Source organism: Magnolia sinica, chromosome 17 (genome assembly GCF_029962835.1).
Source record: "Magnolia sinica isolate HGM2019 chromosome 17, MsV1, whole genome shotgun sequence".
Taxonomy (NCBI): domain Eukaryota; kingdom Viridiplantae; phylum Streptophyta; class Magnoliopsida; order Magnoliales; family Magnoliaceae; genus Magnolia; species Magnolia sinica.
This window is the reverse complement of record NC_080589.1, coordinates 13,050,680-13,074,803: the sequence shown is the minus strand read 5'-3', so window position 1 is coordinate 13,074,803 and position 24,124 is coordinate 13,050,680. Positions and strand designations below refer to the sequence as shown.

Here is a 24,124-nt window from a genome sequence, read left to right as displayed (position 1 = left end):
CTGAGTCCACAACTCAGCGATCTAAATTTCACCCGTCAAGCCGATGGAGAGCCACCCATCAACTGAAAGTAAGACAGCTCGTCCTCCTCGTCCAAGCTCGCGTCGACGGGCTCATCGTACTCCTCGTTACCTGCAACTACAGTGGAGTCTAGTTGGTGTTTTAAAATACTATCCCAGAGTGAGAGTGAGTGATCAACTCAGTGGGTGCTATTAGTCTTAAGTTGTAACAAGCATTAATTATAACATGAATTTAATGAAAAACATTCATTCATAACAACTAACTACTCTTATTAATGTCTGTGCATGATGGATGATATGATGCATGCCCTCGCCACAACACTCCCTCGAGCGATTCCATCTAACGATCGCGTATGACCAACACTCCCTCAGAGCGACCTCGACTGCCAAGTCACTACCCTACCTAGTGCGATGCAATGCGATAGTATTAGCTGAGTTCTTAGTTAAGTCCATTCATCCAGCAGTGTAACATCCTGGATTTTTACTGTTTTAAATTTCCAAAAATCCATCAATTTTTATTTTTTATTTTATTTTATTTAATTAACCTAAATATTACTTAATAACCATTAGCACTCAATGTCAGTGTATACAGGGCTGGTACTAGTAAAGAGCCGCACCAGTCCGATTAATCAGCCGTAGGAAGCTAATGAATCCGCCTGATCACTTGAACATCAGGTGTAATGTAATGTCCCGCCCAACCAGAACAGTGTCCTGAGACGTCCACGTAGGATTTGCCACAGGACCATTCGTTTAAGCCACTCGTAGTGAGGTATCACAAATAAATTAGACCAAGATTAGCCCAATTGAATAGGTCAGACGGGTCCTGATAGAACCTGGTGCGGGCCTCCAAGCCAGATGGCCGTTAACACCTAGCGACAGCCTGTGCAGGCTATACCGCGACACGGGAAGGTCAGAAAATTATAAAAACTTAGGAGAGCATAGATCTCACTGGGTTTGGGGACCATCGCGGACCACAGACCCAGTGGACACCTAGAAGTGGAATCTGACACTTACCAGATGCGTCCCACCAATGCCAGAATTCGAATCTGACACGGGTAAATGAAACTGAGATGTAAGATATTTCATCCGTCGGATTTCTTCATAATTTACGATGAGGGTCTAACGTATTTTTCTACGTCCGCCCACAAAATCTGGGTCCCGATCGTGACACGGTGACCATTGATCGCGAATCAGACCCGTGCGACCAAACCCCATGTCCGATCATCCCCAAATTTTGCATGGCCCTTCATAGGGCCATGGAGCATCTATCCTATAAGTTTCATGGCCAGATGACCACCAGAACTGCCCCGATTCTCCAAACAAGTTCTAAACCGCTCATTGGTGGACCACTAGTTCCAAAACTATAGAATAATGTCCATCTTACTGGGCTTGACGCCCATCACGAGAGTCGGACCAGGGTACTGTCCAGAACCACTCAACTTGAGACGAAGGACGAGTGCATGAGAAGTGTAAATACCCTAAAGGAAGGAATTGGAACTTAAGTGAATTAAGTCATCCACTCTTATGCAAAGTTGAGAGTTTCGGACCATCGATTTTCGACCAAACTTCACACGTGGAGTAAGGATATTTCCCTGCTCATATCCGTATAACCGCGGCCCCGATCGATCACCGGTGACCGTTGAACAGACTTCTAATCATATCCGTCGATCGGCGCATCCAAATGGCGGGCCGATTATATTCATGCGTAGATCATCATTAGGGCCAACTATCCAATGGTGGGTGCCGACTCCTACGCCCCGTGGTGGCCCCCAAATGGTAGAAACACACTCCCCTAGGGCTAGTATAGTGAAAACCCATCCCTTAGGGCCATTTACACCAAACCTGACACTATATAAAGGCCTTATTTGGGGCACCCACTCCCCCATACGAATTTGCCCTAAGGAACAAAGGGAGAGAGGAGAGAAAAAGGAGAAGGAAGAGAGGAAGAAGAGAGTGAAGGTGGACCGTATGCAAGGTGGGACCCAAGGGAGTTCAATCTTGCACCTCCCTACCTCTTCTTCAAGGAAGAACTCTCCACCACAACCACACATTCGCTCCGTTGATCGTTTAGGTAAAAGCCCTCATCCCTTTTCTTGAAAACCTTGAGTTGAGGAAGGATTTGCTTGAAACTCTAACATGCGAATGGTTGCTTTAGGGATTCCGGCCGTCCGACCCCAAAAGCCCTCATTCCTAGCTCGTTTTTCAAGCCTCCAACGATCCATAGGTGCGGACTATTATCCTTAGGTGGCCTAACACCAATTATAGTTGGAGTTTAATGATTTTGTTTGCTTGGTATGTTGTATGGAAGAATCTAGAGGAACCTAGGGATGACACGTTGTTAGAATTATATGAATTGCATGTTTATTTCTCTTTGATGTTAATCTTGTCTCTCTCATGATCTAGTGTATGGATGATTACATGCTCATGTTTGGTTGATTTCTTTTTTTCATATGTGTTGCTTCATATTGTGTATGATTCATTTGCTCTTATGTATTTGATCCCTTGAGGTGTAGGAAGTGCTTAACTTCCTCACCAACCCACACCACACACATACACCTTATTCATGATATTAATAATTTGCTTGCTAGAGAAATTTGAATTGTATGTTGAGCAACATGAGAACATGGTGTTGAATATGCTTGATGTTACATTGGTAGTTAGCATACGATGAGTCACTATTCCTACCCTTGGGTTGGTCAGGAACATGAGGAGAGCGAAGGTGGTTCCGTTGGTAGGACCGCTTTGAGGCTAAACCCATGGGTTTGGGCGAGTACGTGTGGGCGGCAGTAGTTAGGCTACATGTAACATCCTGGATTTTCGCTGTTTTGGATTTTCAAAAAAAATCCTTGAAATTTTATTTTTATTATTAATTAACTTATAATTTCACGTAATGACCATTAGCACACAATGTTAGTTCATACACGCGTGATACCAGTGAAGAACCGCACAAGTCCGATTAATCATGTAACGTTCCATCCAACCAGAACAGTGTACTGAGGCGTCCACGTAGGATTTGCAGCAGGACCGTTCGTTTAAACTACTCATGGTTTGGTGCCACAACTAAATTAAGTTAGGATTAGCCCATTAGAGTAGACCGGTCGGGTTGTGATTGGGCCAAGTGCGGGCCGTCAAGCCAAATGACCATTTACACTTGGCAGCAGCCCGTGCGGGCTATACCGCGACATGGGAAGGTCAGAAAATTATAAAAATTTAGGAGAGCATAGATCTCACTGGGCTCGGGGACCAACGCGGATCACGGACCCAGTGGACACCCAGAAGTAGAATCTGGCACTTGCCAGATGCGCCCCACCAATGCCAAAATTGGAATCTGGCACGTGTAAATAAAACTGAAATATAAGACATTTCAACCGTCGGATTTCTTCATAATTTATGATGAGGGTCTAATGTATTTTTCTACGCCCGTCCACAAACTCTGGGACCCGATCGTGGAACGGTGACCGTTGATCGCAAATCGGACCCGTGCGACCAAACCCCATATCCGATCGACCCTAAATTTTGCATGGCCCTTCAACGGGCCATGGAGCACCTATCATATAAGTTTCATGGCCAGAGGGCCACCAGAAATGCCTCAATTTTCTAAACGAGATCTAGACCGCTCGTTGGTGGGCCATTAGTTCCAAAACTATAAAATAATGTCCATTTTACTGGGCTTGACGCCCATCGCAGGAATCGGACCTGGGTACTGCCCAGAACCACTCAACTTGAGCTAAAGGACGGGTGCATGAGAAGTGCAAATACCCCAAAGAAAGGAGCTGGAACTTAAGTGAATTGGGTCATCTACTCTTATGCAAAGTTGAGGATTTCGGACCGTCGGTTTACGACCAAACTTCACACATAGAGTGAGGATATTTCCCTGCTCATATCCGTATAGCCGCGGCCCCGATCGACCATCGGCGACCGTTGAACAGACTTCTCATCATATCTGTCGATCGGCGCATCCAAATGGCGAGCCGATCATATCCATACGTAGATCATCATTAGGGCTAACTATCCTATGGTGTATATTGACTTGTACACCCCATAGTGGGCCCTAGAACTTAGAAAGACCCTCTCATAGGTCTAGTATAGTAAAAACCTAGCACTTGGGGCCATTTCCACCAAATCTGGCATTATAAAAGGGCCTCATTTGGGGCACCCTTCTCCCCATACGAAATTGCCCTAGAGAAGGAAGGAGAGAAGAGAGAAAAGGGAGAGGAGAAAGGAGGAGAAAGAGAGAGGAAGAAGAAAGGAAATGAGTATGTGGTAGGAGGTGGGGCTCAAGGAAGCTCAACCTTGCAACTCTTTACCCATTCTCCAAGGAAACCTCCACCAAACCCACCCATGCCAAGAAGCGGAGGTAAGAATGGTATATTTCCCTTCAATAGAGCAACTTAGTGTAGATTTCTAGGTATTAATGTTGTCTTTCTTGATTTTGATTTAGGAAATGGTGGTTTTACCCAAATCCCCAAACCCTAAGATCTCAAAGAATGGAAATCTCTCCTTAAGGTGCGGACTATTATCCTTAGGTGGCTTAGCACCGATTATAGTAGGAGTTTAATGATTTTGTTTACTTGGTATGTTGTATGGAAGAATCTAGAGGAACCTAGGGATGACATATTGTTGAAATTGTATGAATTGCATGTTTATTTCTCTTTGATGTTAATCTTACCTCTCTCATGATCTAGTGTATGGATGATTACATGCTCATGTTTGGTTGATTTCTTCTTCTCGTATGTGTTGATTCATCTTGTGTATGATTCTTTTGCTCTTATGTATTTGATCCCTTGAGGTGTAGGAAGTGCTTAACTTCCTCACCAACCCACACCACACACATACATCTTATTCATGATATTAATAGTTTGCTTGCTAGAGAAATTTGAATTATATGTTGAGCAACATGAGAACATGGTGTTGAATATGCTTGATGTTACATTGGTAGTTGGCATGCTATGAGTCACTATTCCTACCCTTGGGTTGGTCAGGAACATGAGGAGAGCGAAGGTGGTTCCGTTGGTAGGACTACCTTGAGGCTAAACCCATACGTTTGGGCCAGTACGTGCGGGCGGCAGTAGTTAGACTATATGGGTCGCTTATACCCGATGTCGTTCCGCCACATACTTACCTGGGCTCGTGCGGTTTAGTCCACTGGCTGACCCACCTGGTTGTTAACCTTGTTTGCTCACATATGTATGGAAACTGGAACACCTTACCACCGTTGTAGCCCATCGATACCGGATGAAATATTGATCCACAGTCTCGTGAGCCGGGCATGGTGGAATGGGACACGGTGTCCGAGCTGTCAGCCTACGCTGGGGTGACGCGCCTCCCCGTAGTGACCGCGAGCGACCCCACATTCAGCACCCCCCATGTGCTTGAAGTCGGGGATGGGAGAAACCCGACGGGGTCAAGGATCGCGGGGTCTCAGCCTCACACATTGGGGGGTCTTGGCCTCACAACTAGTTCAGGGCATTTGATATGTGGGATGTATTAGATTTTCAAATCTGCTGGATGAATGGACTTAACTAAGAACCCGGTTAACATCATCATTGCATGGCATTAGCTAGGTTGGCGACTCGGCAGTCGAGGTCGCACTGAGGGAGTGTTGTCATATGCGATCATTAGATGGAGTCGCTCGAGGGAGTGTTGTGGCGAGGGCATACATCATATCATCCTGCATGTATGCGCATTAACAAGACTAGATAGATGTTTATGATTGATTGCTTTTCATTAAATTCTTATTATAATTGATGCTTGTTACAACTCATGGCTAATAGCACCCACTGAGTTGATCACTCACTCCCACTCTGGGACAGTATTTTAAAACACCAACCAGACCCGTTCATAGATGCAGGTGATACAGATTACGTGGAGCCTGGTGATGCGAGCCTCGAGGAGGAGGACGAGATCTCTTACTTCCAGCTGACGAACGGGCCCTCATCGGACCTGTAGATGGCACGTTGGATCGCTGCGCAGAGGGCTCAGCTCTATTCTCTCTGGAGATATTATTCTTTTGTGATTTTATTGGGTGACACCATGTGCGACCCTTTATTATTTTTTCTTGGTCATGTATATGTGTGTGTGTGTATATATATATGCTAGTTCTCTTTCATTTCAGTCGACAGGTGCATTTGTGCTTCATGTTCCAGGAACTCCAGGCTGCGCATTTAAACCCGATTAAATGCATATTAAGGAAAATCGATTATAAGTGACCCCGGGAACTCGGGAGTCGAGCATATGCACGACCCCCGATTTTCAGGGTATTACACTACATGGGTCACTTGTACCCGATGTCGTTCGGCCACATACTTGCCTGGGCTCGTGCGGTTTAGTCCACAGGCTGACCCACCTGGTTTGTTAACCTTGTTTGCTCACATATATATATGGAAACTGGAACACCCTACCACCGTTGTAGCCCATCGATACCGGATAGAATATTGATCCACAGTCTCGTGAGCCGGGCATGGTGGAATGGGACATTGTGTCCGAGCTGTCGGCCTACGCTGGGGTGACGTGCCTCCCCGTAGTGACCGCGAGCGATCCCACATTCAGCACCCCCCATGTGCTTGAAGTCGGGGATGGGGGAAACCCGACGGGGTCAAGAATCACGGGGTGTCGGCCTCACGTATTGGGGGGTCTTGGCCTCGCAACTAGTTCAGGGCATTTGATACGTAGAGTGTATTAGATTCCTAAATCTGCTGGATGAATGGACTTAACTAAGAACCCGGTTAACATCATCATAGCATGACATTAGCTAGGTTGGCGACTCGGCAGTCGAGGTCGCACTGAGGGAGTGTTGTCATACGCGATCGTTAGATGGAATCGCTCGAGGGAGTGTTGTGGTGAGGGCATACATTATATCATCCTGCATGCATGCGCATTAACAAGACTAGATAGATGTTTATGATTGATTGCTTTTCATTAAATTCTTATTATAATTGATGCTTGTTACAACTCATGGCTAATAGCACCCACTGAGTTGATCACTCACTCCCACTCTGGGACGGTGTTTTAAAACACCAACCAGACCCGTTCATAGATGCAGGTGATACAGATTTCGTGGAGCCTGGTGATGCGAGCCTCAAGGAGGAGGACGAGTTCTCTTACTTTCAGCTGATGGATGGTTCCCCATCGGCCTAGTAGACAGGATTTGGATCGTTGAGTTGTGGACTTAGCTCTATTCTTTTGGACATGATATTCCTTTTGTGATTTTGTTGGGCAACGCCTGATGCGACCCTTTTTATATCCTTTTGGACCTGTATATAATTATCTATTTTCATTTCAGCAGACTAGTTGTGATCGTGCTTCATGTTTCAAGTAATTCCATGCTACGCCTTTAAACCTGGATTAATCGCATATTAATGAAAACCGATTATAAGTGACCCCGGGAACTCAGGAGTCGAGCGTATGCACGACCCCCGATTTTCAGGGTGTTACAAGTAGGTTGGAGATTCTGTTACACCCCACATATCAAATGCCCTAAACTAGTTGCGAGGCCGAGGCCCCGCGGTCCTTGATCCCGTCGGGTTCCCCATCCCTGACTTCAAGTAAATGGGGAGTGCCGAGAGAAAGGGATCCCTCGTGGTTACTACGGGGAGGCGACGACACCCCAACGTAGGCCGACAGCTCGGACACAGCGTCCCATTCCACCATGCTCGGCTCACGAGGCGATGGACCAGTTTTCAGTTTGATTATCGATGGGTTACAACGGTTGTATAATGTTCTAGGTTTCATACATATGTGAGCATACATGATTAATGAACAAGGTTGGTCAGTAAGTAGGTTGGACGGCACGAGTCATATAGTCAAACTACTGCCGCCCATGCGCATCTGGCCAAATTCATGGGTTTAGCCTCAGGGTAGCCCTACCAACGGAACTATCGTCTCTCCTCGTGTTTCCTGACCAACCCAAAAGTTTGAGAACGATTCATAACATGCCAACCATCAAGGTGATCAACTAGCGTAACAGTATCATGTTCACATACATCTCAACATATAGTTCAAATACTTCTAACAAGCAAGCTACAACATCATGAACAAGGTGCATGTGAGTGGTGTGGATTAGGGAGGAAGTTAAGCACTTCCTACACCTCACGGGATCAAATACACAAGAGTAATAAATCATACACACTAGGAAGCAACACATATGAGAGGAATCAAACAAACATGAGCATGTAATCATTCATATACCAAATCATGTGAGAGGTAAGATCAACATCAAATGAGAATTAAACATGCAAATCCATACAATTCCAATAATATACCATTCCTAGGTTTCCTCTAGATTCTTCAATACAACATCCTAAATAAACAAAATCATTAAACTCCTACTATAATTGGTGCTAGGCCACCTAAGGATAATAGTCCGCACCTTTGGATCATTGTAGGTTTGGGAAAACGACCTAGGAGCGTGGATTTTTGGGGTCGAACGGCCGGAATCCCTAAAGCATATATTCATATGTTAGAATCTCATGTAAATCCCTTCTCATCGCAAGGGTTTCAAGAAAAAATGGGTGATGGATCTCACCTAGACGATCAACGGAATGAGTGGGCGGTCGCGGAAGAGGGTTTCCTCTTGGAGAAGAGGTAGGGAGTTGTGAGGTTTGATTTCTTTGGGCCCCACCTCAATCTAAGATCCACCTTGCTCACCTTTACGCTCTCTTTCTTCTCCTTTACTCTCTTGCTCTCCCTTTACTCCTTGATAGTTGTGGTAAATGAGAGAGTTATGAGAGAGCTAGGGTTTATCTCTTAGACTTGGGCCCTTTGGCCTTAAGTTGCAACAATTTCTCAAAATAGTCCTCTAGGACTCCCTATTGGATTGGGCCCACCCTAGCACCTCCTTGGCCACCAAATTTGGTGTGTAGGTGTCTCTTGACCCGATGAAGGGTCATGCAAAGTTTGAGAGCAAATGGATGAACGGATATGGGGTTTGATCATACGGTTCCGATCTTTAAATGGCCCTACGGGGTCCATTCCAGTGATTGGAGCAGTTCTGGTGGCCCTCTGACCCTGAAACTCATAGGGTAGGTGCTCCATGGCCCGATGAAGGGCCATGAAAATTTTGGAAACGATCGGATATGGGGTTTGGTCGTACGGGTCCGATTTGCTATCAACGGTCATCGTGCCACGATCGGGTCCCAGGTTTTGTGGATGGGCGTAAGAAAATACATTAGACCTTCACCGTAAATTTTGAAGAAATCCGACGGCTGAAAAGCCCGGTGTCTCAGTTTTATTTACAAGTGCCAGATTCTAATTCTGGCATTGGTGGGGTGCATTTGACAGGTGCCAGATTTCCACTTTTGAGTATCCACTGGGTCCGTGGTTCATGATGGCTCACAAGCCCAGTGAGATCTATGCTTCCCTAAATTTTTATTATTTTTTGACCTTCCCGCGTTGCGGTATAGCCCGCACGGGCTGTTGCTAAGGGTAAACAGTCATCTGGCTTGGCGGCCCGCACTTGGTCCTGTCATGGCCCATCTGGTCCACTCAATTGGGCTAATTTTGGATTAATTTTATTTGTGGTACCTCAACCTAATACTCTAATTAATAAAATTGGTAATCCAGCCTTTATTTTTTAATTCATATATATTTTATTATTTTATTAAGAAACACGATTTAAGCCATTGCCGTTGAAAGAAAAGTCCCATCTCCAAGGCAAAATGATTTCATTCAAAATGACTAATCCTTCCCCAGTTAAATCACATGATCACTTAACAATGGATGAATGATTAGTCATGCCAAGTCTTCATGGATATAGTCCTAATTTGGTTAATTCGCAACCTAGGGTTACTGGCATTCAAATTCATTCGAGTTGAACAGGAGGCAGGCACAATGGATACCTAATTTAATCATACACGCATAACTAAAATTGGACCGTTCATTATAAAGATGGTCACATGTTCTAATTGAACAACAACAACAAACATAAAACTAAGCATAGCATACATGGGTTATCAACGAATTGCTATATAATAATTGAAAAAAAAAGATAGTCTCATGGATGGATTAGACCATCGAAATTGATGTGATTTTATTTTATTTTTCATTAGACCTTCTTACGTATGTTGGACCTAATGGACGGTTCAGATAAGTCGATGTATTGTCCCATCGTTTGAACTGAATTCAACTCCACCACCATTGGATCCAAGTCAGATTCTAATCATTCAATGCCCAGAGATTTGGCACGCGCGCACAAGGAGCATGCCTTCCATTTGATAGGCCCAACCGTCGGTGGGGCACAGCCCGAAATCTGTACGGGCGGCGGGATCCTAGTGTTTGAACGGAAGTCATTCAATGGATGGCTAAGATCATCCAGTGTGATTACGGCACTTCCCCTCTTCAAGGTGGGTGATCTCCTACTACATCCACGCCATGTGGACCGATATTTAGTTGCTTTACTGCTGAGATCCGCGTTTCAAAATGAAGAACTTTTCTTTGGGGTGAGTTATTTGATACTCTGACAGAGTGTGATGGTTGATACACAAGGCAATCAGAAACTATGATCATGCTCTATATAAGCTTTAAAAAAACAGTACAAATTTTGGGACCCACTTTGAATAGGTTGTTGTCCAAAGATCATATTGGCTGAACAATCCTGTCCCTTGATTTGTGGACACTTGTTCTCTAAAAGAGGGACGGTTTATTTTTCATCAAATCCGTCCAAAAAAATGCAGACGTCGGCTTATTAAATTTCATATCAACAGACTCAATTTGGACAGTTTAATTTCAGTCATTAATATGCCAAGCGTACAATTCTCTAATGCCTGTGTATGAACCATCAACGTCTGCCGTAGTATCATAGTTTTCTCTTTTTACCATCAACGACTGGAGAGCGGATTAGGTGAGACCCCGGCCTCACCCAAGAGGCCAAGACTATGCGCCCCTTACTGTGGGGCCCACCTTGATGTATGTACTTTGTATCCACGCCGTCCATCCGTTTTTATAAATCATTTCAGTACATTATTCAAAATATGAAGCATATCCTATCATCATGTGGACCATACCATAAGAAACAGTGGTGATTGACAGTCCTACCATTAAAAACTTCTTAGGGTAGAAAGTAATGTTTAAATAGTGTTTATTTACAATCCAATCTGTTGATAAGGTGACATAAGCATGGATGAAGGGAAAAAACAAATATCAGCTTGATCCGAAACCTTTCTCGAGCATTAATGGTCAATCACCACTGTTTCTTATGAAATGGTCCACCTGATAATTGGATATACTTCATTTTTTGGGATTGTAACCTAAAATAATCAATAAAAACGGATAGACGGAGTGGATAGATGATAAGTATATCAAGATAGGCCCCACGGTAACTTCAAGTGCCTTACCGTCTTGGGTGGGGCCGGCGCCTCACCGAATCCGCTCCACAGTGATTTAGTTCCCATGCTCGACTGCGTGGATCTCGGGCGCGGCTTATGTGGATCCCTGACTCGGAGGACCTCCTTGATTTATGTTCCTTACATCCATGCCGACCATCCGTTTCTCCATGTCATTTTGAGGGCAGAGATCAAAAATTCAGAAGATCTGGACCACACCACAGGAAACAGTGGTGATTGCTATTAAAAACTCGTTGGGGGCAACCAAAGTTTTCGATCAAGCTGATATTAGTGTGGTGTTGGATGGCAAATAAACATTGCCGTGGACCTCAGGTAGTTTTTAACGGTGGGAATTCAATCACAACTATTTCCTGTGGCGTGGTCAATCAGATATGTGGATCTGCTGTATTTTGTAGGCCCATGCCCTAAATCAGCTGAAAGAAACGGATGGACAGCATGGATGTAAGATAAATACATCAGGATGGGCTCCACAGTCAGGAAAGCGGACTGCGCAGTAACTCACTACTGTTAGCGTACTGAGTAAATTCCATGAGGTCCTCCATGATTTATGTATTTTATCCACTCCGTCCATCCATTTTATCAGATAATTTTAGGGCATTAGCCTAAAAATTAAGCACATGCAATGTTCAAATGGACCACAACACAGTAAAAAGTTGAATTGAACGTTTACCATTGAAACATTTTTGGGGCCACAGAGGTTTTGGATCAACCTTATATTTGTGTTTTCCCTTCATCCATGTCTATATGATCTTATGAACAGGTTGGATGACAAATAAACATCACTGTGGGGCCTAAATAGGTTTCAACGGTGGAAATCATTATCCCTACTGTTTACTGTGGTATGATCCACTTGATCTTTGGATATGCTTCAATTTTCGGTTCAACGCCTTAAATTAGATGAAAAAACGGATGGACGGCGTGGATAGACTACATACATTCAAGGTGGGCCCAAATGAGTTTACAAAGTACGATAAGAGTGTACTGAGTAATTACGCAATCCGATTTATGAGAAAGCAAGAAAAATGGAACTGACGAGCCGAACTTCGCCACGTGTCTACGAAATCCTGCTATTTATAGCTCTTCATCTACACTTGAAAGCTCATACCACTCAGGGAGAGAGGGCTGTACACCATTCCATCTGTGTATCCACCACCTCCTCAGAGAAATGGCACTCAAGTTGTACGGTGCAGCCATGTCCACGTGCGCCTCACGTGTTATGTTCTGTCTAAACGAGAAAGGCGTCGATTTCGAACTAGTTCCGGTCAATCTCGCGGCAGGAGAACACAAACAGCCTTCCTACCTCGCCACCAAAAACGTACAACGCGTCGTACCATTTCTTCGTCCTTCGCTTTCCCAAATTTCTTTTTTATTCTCTGTTTATTATTATTATTATTTTTTTTTTACAGCCGTTCGGTCAAATCCCCGCGTTCGAGGACGGCGATCTTACGCTCTTTGGTTAGTTTCTCTCGTCGCATGCGTCAACATAGTGCACGTATAAAAGATCCGAACCGTTCATTATGTGGGGATTGCCGTGAACATGATCCTGGACATTGATCGTTGATCTCGTGTGTGTTAGAAAAGATTTGCGGCTGGAAAAGAAAATCAAAGATCTGGGTGCAACACATCCATGTGGATCCCCTGGCCGGAACATGTTCACGTTGCGAGACCTTTCCTGCGACCGGAAAGCTAGGTGGGGCCCATCATGATGTTTGTGAGAAATCCACCCCGTCCCATCTCTTTCTCCAGATCAAGTTAGGACATGGGCCTAAAACTGAGGCAGATCCAAAATTCAAGTGGGCCCACGATAGTAAACAGTCAAGATTGAACATCCACCGTTGAAACATTCGTGTGGACGCCAGAAGTTTTGGATATGCGCCATTTTCTGCCCATGCCCTAACATGATCAGGAAAACTGATGAACGGCGTGGTTTTATCACGGACCACAGTGGTCTCACCTAGCAGCTTCCCAACGCAGGCAATCAATCCCTCCTTTCAGCAGTGGTATGATTACGTGGTGAGATTTGATTGGTTAATTATATATGTGCTGTCAAATGGCCGAGTTACTCTGGAGTGGATTAGCTGATATCCGGGTAACACCTTAGTTCCTAACATATTTTATATTTTATATATCCACTCCGTCTATCTATTTTTCCATCTCATTTTAACTTGCATTCCCAAAACATAGGAGGATACAGATCTCAGGTGGACCACACCACTAGAAACATTAATAAATGCCCATTCAAAAAAGTTTTTGTGGGCCATAAGAGTTTTGGATCAAGCTGATCTTTGTAATTTTCCCTTCATCCAAATCTCCTTGACATTATAAACAGTTTGGATTGTAAATAAACATATGAAAACCTTAGGATGAGCCCTTTGGAATTTTTAATGGTATATGTCTACCTAAGATTTGGATCTGCTTAATTTTTGAGATCCCTTCCTAAAATTAGCCTTAGAAACGGATGGACGGTGCAGATATTAACACGCTATCAAGGTAGCTCTAAATCGAGGCAGATCCAAAGCTCAAGTGGACCACACAACATAAAGCAGTGGGGATTGAGATTCATGTTTATCGTATGGCATATAAACAACACAGTGACCACCAGAAAGATTTCAATGGTGGGATTGCCATCCGCACCATTTTCTGTGGTGTGGCCCACTTGAGTTTTGAATCTGCCTAAATTTTGGGCTCACATCCTAAATATGAGTTGGTACAACGGATCGACGGGGCAGATGTCATACAGACATCATAGTGGGCCCCACAGAGCACATGGCACACAGACATCATGGTGGGCCCCACAGAGCTTTTTGTTATGTGGCTCTCCGAAGAAGTGTTGTAGGAAGTCGGGAGTCCTGAAAAAAACTAAACATATAAAGAAGGAAATACGACAACGGTCCATATTCAACCACAAGATGATAAAAGGTTGTATGGATAAGATCTTCCAATCCGGGATGTTTTTGTCGGCATGGTCGGGAGTACAGTTCAGTAATATCGACCGTTCACCTGCCTGGGCCCACTGCACGGACGGTCTATGCCCCTAAAAGTCACACAGCTGGGAGCATCCATGCTTGCCATCCTATGCTTTTTCTTAGTTGAATGTTTTTTTTTTTCGGCCCACAAATCGAAGGGTTACGCTTGTTCCATCTAAAAATTTTGAGAGCGGATTGTCAGGCCGTGACTGTGGGGCCCACCTTGATCTTTGTATTGTATATCCATTCCATCCATCCGTTTTTCCAGCCCATTTTAGGAGGTGGGTCCAAAACGGACGCAGATCCAACTCTCAGGCAGACCACACCACAGGAAACAGTGGTGATTGACCACCTATCATTAAAAACTTCCTAGGGCCCCCCGTAACGTTTATTTGTCATCTAACCTGATGAGAAGGTCAAAAAGACATGAATGGAGTGAATATATATATATATATATATATATATATATATATATATATATATATATATATATATATATATATATATATATATATATATCAGCTTGATCCAAAACTTTTGTGTCCCACAAGAAGTTTTTGATCTTTAATCACCACTGTTTCCTGTGGTGTGGTCCATCTGAGACTTGGATTTACTTCCCTTTTTGGGCCAACACTTAAAATGAGCTGGAAAAACAGATGGACAGCATGGATATACAACAAACTCATCAAGGTGGGCCCCACGTTAAGACATTGTGCCATTATTAACAACTTTCTCTACTTTACAAACTACTGTTATTATCATTAATTCCTTAATTGACCCATTTGATCTTGATCGGACGGTCAGAATCACGCGCAGTCAGTAGGTACGTAGCGACCAAGTACAAAGAGAAGGGTACAGATCTTCTGAGGTTTAACAACCTCAAAGAATTAGGATTGGTTGAGGTGTGGTTGGAAGTGGAGTCCCAGACATTCAATCCTCCAATCTCAGCCATTGTTTATCAGATCTCCATCAGTCCATTGTTCGGTGGGACCACAAATAATCAAGTGGTCGAGGAGAATGCAGAGAAGCTGGCCAAGGTTCTCGATGTCTATGAAGAGAGGCTGTCAAAGAGCAAGTACTTAGCTGGGGATTTCTTCAGCTTAGCTGATCTGCATCACATCTCATACACTCATTACCTCATGAAGACTCCTAAAGCTTCTCTCATTACCTCACGCCCGCATGTGAAGGCCTGGTGGGACAGCATTTCATCACGGCCAGCCATCAAGAAAGTCACGGCGGATATGAACTTTGCATGAACGGATTAGATTTTGAAGGGTGGTTTTGGGATTGAAATAAAAGGATGAGGATATCATACTTATAGATACATTTTCATTTTCATCTGTTGGTTTGGATATTTAATATGTTTTCTTGAGTAATTATCTCCTGCAATACAGCATTTTTGCTGATTATATATAATGCCCGTATCTGTTTATCAATGGTGTGATGGTTTATTCTTTCTATTAATTTGGTGGGCCACACCTTGTGTTGATCTCTATTTGGAAATTGCTTATGGGTTAATGATCTTTACCATTTAGAGCCCATGAATTTTTAGCCATTGAATTTGTCAGGTGTCAGCTTGTGGTGGTGTTAGTGAAATCCATGCCATCATTTTAAAAGTCTTCCGCTGTCCAAGTAGGACTGTCAATGGACCAGGCTAGTCTGTTGAGCTTTTAGGCCTAGCTCACCTCGGGCTGGATTCAGACTGGACTGGGCTCAGGCTTAATTTTCAAGACTGCTTTTCAATCGAGTCAGGTATGGATGTGTAAAACAGCCTGTCAGCCCAGCCTGTCTCATTAGGGTTCAAAGACATTTACAATCACTCCCTTTTTCCTCCTGCAACCCACCCTTCCCACATCTCTCTCTCCAACTGGACCAACCTAAATGTTTTGACACATAAAAGTTTCATGACCCCACCATGATGTATGTATTATATCCACACCGTTTGTTTATTTTCCCAGATCATTTTAGTATATGAGTCCAAAAATGAGTTAGATCCAAAACTCAAGTTCATCACACCACAAAAAGTAGTGGGGATTGAACGCCGACCATTAAAACTTCTCCCGGGGCCATGAAAGTTTTTGATCCTTTGTGTTTTCCTTTCATCCAGACCCATGTGACCTTATGAATAGGTTGGATGGCAAAATAAACATATGGGGGCCGAAGAAAGTTTCAACTCAATTGTCTCCACTTCTTTATGTGGTGTGGTGATCCACTTGGGCTATGGATCCCCCGCTTCCCCATTTTCTGTTTGTTCAGTCACCACACTAACTCGTTGAAGGAGCCTTCTTGAACTCGTTCAATTTGCGAACGGCTAACAAAATACCGATGGAGGGCCACATTAAAATAATCTAGCAAAATAGATGTAGGTGTGGATATAATACATACATCATGGTGGGGTCCACGGAACTTTGCCATGTCAATACAGTACTAACCAATGACACAATCCGCATTTCTTGGCCATGCAACAAATTTCTCTCTTGGGCCCAGCACAAACATTTAGGACCGGACTGGGGCTGGACTATTTTGGCCCATCATAGACTTGTGCCGGGTTTAAGCCTGGATTAAACAATGCAGGCCGGGTTTGGACAGAGTTTGACTTAGCCCAAACTCGGCCTGTTGACACCTGAAATCCAAAGGTTTTGGCTCCTATGTAAACTAATTGTGGTGGTAAAAATGTCCAAAAGCTGCTCACATTATATAAAGTTTAGATAAATGAATGTAGTGAATTACATGGTGTGATTATAGATGTGTTATGTGTTGGCCTTGCTCATCATACATTGTTACATGTTCTAATGTTCCAATATGGAACATGTGTGAAAGATCTGAGCCTTCCATTAGGAATTTTGTGTTGTAACTGAAAATAGGCGATTCCACTTCTTTGGCGGGTAACATTTGAAATATATTTTCAGTACAAATTATTTCATGTGTTGTAGATCACTTGATACATGAAATAGCTTGATTTTAATGGCAGATGATATAACCTTTTCAGCCTATTTCATGGGAAGTTCAAATCTCACACGTGTCTCATATTGGCACATGTGTATGTGTCTGTGTGAAGATGGGTACGGCCCTTACCACAACTCGATCTGGTACAATACAAAGGGCTAGATTCCCATGCTAGTTTTCACCAAATAAAAAAAATGGTCTGGGCTCACCTTTCTTACACATTTAAGTTGTGGGTTCTATCGTGGACAGAGGAATGTCTAACATCACACTAATTGGATAACGGTGTACTTAAAATATACTGTTATAGGCTTTCAGCCCAATTAAGGCGGATTCCAACTCATGTCTTAGCTGTGGACTGAGGGTATTTCAACACTAAGATCATGACTTTGAGTGCCCATGTGGTGTTTGTGAAAAAAGAAGAAAAAGAGTCTGATTAAGGCTAAGGCCAAGGATCAGGGACCAGGGCTAGGCTATGGCCGACGTGGGCCCAGCCCTGCATCAGTAAATTGCCATCCATGATAAGACAAATTAGAGATCTTCGATGGCCAACAACGCGGCAACATTATATCATAATGTTGCTTATCTCAGTTGCCAAAGAATCTTACTCACAGATGTTAAGATCTATTGAGCTTAATCATCAAAAATGTATTGTTCATCTAGTCAACACTGTCGCGAGTTGTGCTCCGTGCTGAGGTTGTTGGGGTGACATGGTTGGCGTCTGGGGGTATAACCCTTGGCCTAGAAAGCAATTTCATAATTTCACAAATCTTTTTTATGTAAACCCTAATTCATTTGATTTCGATATTTTTGTGTGTGGTCGAGAAGGGATCTCTTCTCCCAACAGCTAATATTAGAGCTTTTGGTTTTGAGTGGTAGAAATGTTAGAGAAGGAAAAGCGGGGATTAAAAAGTTCAATGGTTTGAAGTTTGGCTTTTGGAAGATGCAGATAGAAGATTATCTCTATTAGAATGATCTCTTGGAGGAAAAATCAAAGAAATTAGAAATGATGTTCAATAATGATTGGGAGGTGCTCGATAGAAATGCTTTAGGAATGATTCGACTTTCTCTGGCGAAATCTATTATTTTCAACATCTTAAGGAGACAAGCAAATAGGATCCGATGGTTGCCCTAATAAGAATGTATGAAAAACCCTCTACTTCCAATAAAGTTCATCTAATGAAGAGGTTATTCAATATGAAGATGTCTGATAACAGAAACATGGATGAAAAAAAAAAAAAGAGTTATTAAACTCTCCATAGACGTGAGAAGCCCATCTTAGTAATGCGAGGGAGAAAGTGAGATTCAAGACATTGTGAGAGAGCGAGTTTGAGGGAGAAAGCCGCGTACATCGACTACTTGCTTCACCGTTTGTTAGGTCCATGACCAAACACTGTCCAAGGAGAAAGAAATCGACAAAGAGAGAAGAAAGAAAGAAAAAGAAGAGAAAACAAAAAAGGAAGAAGAAGAAACTCAGTAGAGTTGGCTCACCGAGTTAACCCACTGAGCTTCGACTTTGAGGGTGTTCTAGGGCTAAGTCAGGAACTTGTATACGTCTTTTATCATGTAAATGTCCATATAATTCCTTTGACTTAGATAGATATTTAATTGTAGTGTTGAAATTCATGACTTATTGAGTCGACTCACTATGTTGACTCAACCAGTAAATTTTTTAATTAGTTAGATTTTAGTACTAGATCCTCGAGAACCCTGGAGCAGGTTATGATAGATTATCATATATGTTTACATGTATAGAACCCTACCTGTTGATATTAAAACACCCACCAAGTCACTCGAATTGCCTCATGTATAATTATGTCTAACTGTGTATATGGAAACGAACCGGATCGTGCACTCGTATTTCCAGTGATGTATTCAGAACCTTGCATACATTTGCATACATTTACACATGTGTGACCTTCTCAACTTAAGAATCCTATGTTTACACCATATGCGGACTTTATATATTAATGATTTATTTCTTATTATTGGTATGTGTAATGATTTGATATTATTTAACATTGAAATTTATCTTTTTTTGACATGGTGGATAAATAGGTTTAATTTGTGCCTGTGACATGATTGATGTTGTCGTTACATTGATTTAGATCGTATTTAGCATGTGTTATTGTTTCACTTGATGTTATGAAAGTGTTGGGTTTGATTTTGTTAGCGTGCGTTATTGTCTATTCAGTTGGTGCTTGTGGATGCCTTAATTTCGGTTATCACATATGGATTTAAATCGGGTCCTTGGATGGATCGCTATGTAGAATAGATGTGAGTGTAGTTTATTTTTGTGTCGCACTTGTAGAGATGTTATTTATTGAGTATTTTGATTATTGTTAAATGATGCATTTAAGTTTGGGTGTTGTGCTCGAAAATGATCGATATATGTTATGGATGCTTTGCCCTAAAAGGATTAGGAATAATTTCATTATATTATTTTATTATTATAAATTTCCAACGTTATTATATGAACGTGAATGCCAATTTATTTATTATAATTGGCATTTTCATTTTATGAGGATTTATTTGGGGTTAATATAAAATTTTCAATTTGAGAATGATGTGACCCTACATGTCGTCGTGCTCACACCCCCTTAGACTATTTTGCAAGTGCAGGATTTAAGTATTTTGAGCAAGCTAGACTGTATTGATGAAATTCTATTTTTGTTATTTTAGGATTAGTTTAAATTGAAATTTTATTTTATTTATTAGGTTGGTCTATTTTTGAACACTGATATAATAAAGATTTATTTAATGTGAATGATGGATTAGTGAGTATTTCATTAATGAATTATTCAATATATATATATATATATATTAATTAGCTTTGATTGTCTATGGAAATAAGTGGAAATCAAGAGAATTGAATTATAATTTGATTAAATACACCTCATGGGTCTGGGATTCGGGTCTCGAATAATCTTATTTAGGTACCCAAATTTTGGAGTGTGACAAAGTGCTAAGCTAGTTAGCATTCCCTTAGCAAGCCACTTCAAAATCTTAAAACAACATGTTGCAGCAATGTAGGAAGAGCGTGACTATATGGCTAAGTTTCCATATACCTTGTCCTAAGATATTGCTTATGCATTAAGAGTTGTCAGCAAGTTTATGAACAACTCAAGTAAGGAGCATTAGGAAGTTGTCAAATAGATTCTTAAATAATTGAGAGGTACTACTGATGTAGCATTGTGCTATGGAGGTCAGAAATAAGTTTCTAGGGTTATGATTTAAATCTAGCAGAGAACATTAATAGCAAAAAGTGCACTATAGGGTATATGTTCACTTTGGACAGTACAATAGTTAGTTGGGTCTCACAATTATAGAAGATTGTTACCATCTCGACGACATAAGCAGAGCGTGTTGCTATAATAAAAGCTTGCAAGGAAATTGTATGGTTATATAGTCTCATATAAGAGTTGGGTAAACCAGTTAGCACACCTCTAGCAGGTCACTTTAAGTTGTCAGACGGGGTGTATCAAAGTGCAGAAAAGAAAATTTCATAAATGTCTCAGGTGCCTTTTGTGAGTGTAGTGGAGAGTCTCATATATGCAATGGGTTGTATGAGGCCACATATCTTACAAGCAATTATTGCTGTTAGCAGATATATGGTGAATTTAAGAAAAGAGCATTGAAATGTTGTTAAGTGGATTCTCAGATATCTTAGGGGCATAATCGATACTAAAATCATGTTTGGGAGACACGGAGCTTCATATGGAATTGTAGGCTACGTGGATTCGGACTATGGAGGTGATCTGGACAATAGGAGGTCCACTACGAGATACGTTTTCACATTAACAGGAAGACCAGTATGTTGGATATCTACACTGCAATCTACGATAACGTTGACTACAATGGAGGCAGAATACATGATTGCAACGAAGGCGTCAAATGATACATTGTAATTGAAAGGTCTAATAGTAAAACTCAACTTGAAGCAAGAGGCAATTCAGTTGCATTGCGATAGTTAGAGTGTTATCCATCTAGCGATGAATTAGGTGTATCGTGCATGAACCGAGCACATCAATGTAAGGTTCTACAAGATACAAGACCTTATTACTTCAGGAGAGATTCTGTTTCAGAAGATTTATATGAACGAGAAATGCTTTGGACATTATGAGAAAGCTAGTGACCATAGAGAAGTTTAAGCACTACTTGGGCTTGATCAATCTCACCAGCCATTGATGATATTGGGCACCCTTGTACAAGGATGCGAATGGAGTTGCATTCCAGGTAGAGAATGCATGGAGCAGTTTACGCTCAAGGTGGAGGATGCATGAGAGGTCTTTAAGGTGACTTGGTAGAATCCAAGTCAAGGTGGAGATTGTTGTGTAGGCTGCTGTAATGCCCCGACTTTTCAGGACCCGAGTACACGACCCGTTTCCCAAAAACCCAAGCGTTATCTTATAGAGAACCAAATTCCATACCATTTTTTTCATCAGAGTTAACAGATAAGTGTAGAATGGACAAATCAACATAAGGAAAATTGTTGATTACATTTAGAATATATAAGAGATTGCCCATAATGACTTATACAAACCAATGTCCCCCTTTCTTACAAATACAAAATGAAATAACATTACATGTAAAACAAGGTAAATTGCAACAATCTTGAACTGTGAAATCTTGTAGCAACCCTTAGCAAATACAATCATGCACCCTTGTCAACCATAGCCTGCTCCTCACCAACATGAATGTGAATGTCATCTGAGCCACCCGTACTACCTGTATGGTTATATATTTGATGGATGAGTGGCCAACTCAGTGTGAATTTCCCTTAAGATTACACACCTCCGCATTAAGTAAGCATAGTTATAAAGCAAAGCATACAAAACAATACATGATGCAGGTCTTATTAGATGCATGGATGCGTGAATGCAGTCATCGCCCCGGGGATGCTCATCCGTGCGGACAGTGGGCTCGTCACCCATGCAATCATCGACCCGGGAAAAGCATCCAAACGGTCTGTGCCTCGGGAAAAACATCTAGTCAGGCAAATACGTACATCGCGTATGATGGCAATAGATGCTCATCCGTGCGAATAGTGAGCTCGTTACCTATACAATCATCGACCTGGGAAAAAATTCAATCGGACAAATACGTACATCACGTACGATAACAATAGATGCTGGTCTGTGCCATGTATGCATGATTAGCCAAGCCATTATTAGTCCAGTTACAATCAGTCAATTTAAATAAGCTCAAGGTCACTATAAGGGCTCATCACCAGCGTAGGCCAATAGCTCGGACATAGGTCCCATACCACTATCCCCGGCTCATGAGACTACCATCTTAGGATGTTTAATGGAAACCCGTCGACTAGTGGCCAATCATATTCGATATATGGGGCTTACCATCGCATGGTTGCACAGTATAAAACATCGAACCCATATAGGGAAAATACCAAAACAAAGCCACGTAGGGCCAATATCAAGACAAGCCACATAGGGCAAATATTAAAATAAGCCACATAAGGTGAGTATCAAAACAATGTGATAAAAGACCATCCTTGAAAATCACTTAGTCACAGCAACCCTTGGATGGTAGGCCCATATTAACATTTAATTTAAATCACCATTCAAAAACCACTAAGTCGAAGGTCCATTATAAGCACTATTAGTCAAGTTACATCCTAAGTATGGGTGTACATCTATAAGTGGGGGTTTTCCACTAATGTATCAGTTTAACTTCCATAAGAAATCCACAAATAATCCACAAGTATGAACAAATATAAAGGATGAACATTAAGCATGTAATATAACAATTCAATTCCCACCAGCTAACACATGTGATTACAAAAGAGAGATATCAATTATAAATTAGAATACAAACTATAACTTAAGCTAATGGGAAGATGGAAAGCTCAAAGGGAAGATTCATCACTTTATACTTTGAATCACCAACTATTGTCACTAGGAAGCACGTGCACCCTTAGAATTGAATCCTACCATGGATTGTGAAGTCGTATGTGAGATCAAGTTTTCTACAAAGTACTTATGGTCAAGATTAATTACAACCTAGGTTTTGGATTACTCGTTTTTAGGGTTTTGATGTAGAACTTGGGGTCTTATCCTGAAGGTTAGTCCTATACTTAGATTCTAGGTTTTAAATCCTAAATCATTATTATTATTACCATTATTGTGCGATGGATCAGATGCTATTCTAGATCAAAATCTCACACTCTACCTAGCTTTAGGTTATTGTCCTTTAGTTTAGGTTGCTTAGGTCTAGGGTTTTACCTTAAAGTTTAGGTTTAGGCTAGATCTTTTAGGTTGAACCCCAGTGGTGTGTAATTGATTATAATGTTAATTTAGTACTTGTAAAATATTTATTAACATCAATGTTACCATTAACGCTAGCTATCACAGCAACGATAATCATCATGGTGATATCAAATTGTACAATCTGCTATCAATGATAATATTCAAGCATAAAAGATAAAATGCTAATATTTAATAATCGTAAAATCTTTTGTTCATTTATAATAACTAATATAAGCATGGAAAATTTTCTAATAGTTAAGCATGCTATATAATTACAAATATCATAGTAATACTAATGATAATAAATAAATGCCAATACCTACTATTAATGTTGACAAAATACTAATAGTTAACAATGAAAATTTTATTTTATATGTAACGCTAATATCAATATTGTAACGCCCTGAAAATCAGGGGTCGCGCATACGCTCAACTCCCGAGTTCTCGAGAGTCACTTTTAACCGATTTTCATTAATATGCATTTAATCCGTTTTAGTTGTGCAGCCTGGAATTTTCTGGAACATGAAACATAATCACACAAGTCTACTGAAGTGAACGAGATCAAACACAAATCTATATACATGTCCAAAAG

General features: G+C 41.7%; 2 protein-coding genes across 2 annotated transcripts in view; both read left to right on the top strand.

Annotated features, from left to right (window-relative positions):
- Positions 1-24,124, top strand: part of LOC131231846 (glutathione S-transferase F13-like) — a 59,867-nt gene that overhangs the window by 1,149 nt on the left and 34,594 nt on the right. The window lies entirely within an intron of this gene.
- On the top strand, positions 12,454-15,759 carry LOC131231845 (glutathione S-transferase F13-like). The gene is made up of 3 exons (XM_058228150.1): positions 12,454-12,672; positions 12,764-12,812; positions 15,128-15,759. The coding sequence occupies exons 1-3, from the start codon at positions 12,523-12,525 to the stop codon at positions 15,577-15,579; spliced, it is 651 nt and encodes a 216-aa protein (XP_058084133.1). The 5' UTR covers positions 12,454-12,522; the 3' UTR covers positions 15,580-15,759.

Bases quoted from the DNA above. Each gene is read 5' to 3' on its own strand.
- LOC131231845 (XM_058228150.1), top strand. From the start codon at position 12,523: ATGGCACTCAAGTTGTACGGTGCAGCCATGTCCACGTGCGCCTCACGT. The intron at 12,673-12,763 runs GTACAACGCGTC...TTTTTTTTACAG, and splicing joins CCTACCTCGCCACCAAAAAC to CCGTTCGGTCAAATCCCCGC. The intron at 12,813-15,127 runs GTTAGTTTCTCT...TCGGACGGTCAG, and splicing joins CGGCGATCTTACGCTCTTTG to AATCACGCGCAGTCAGTAGG.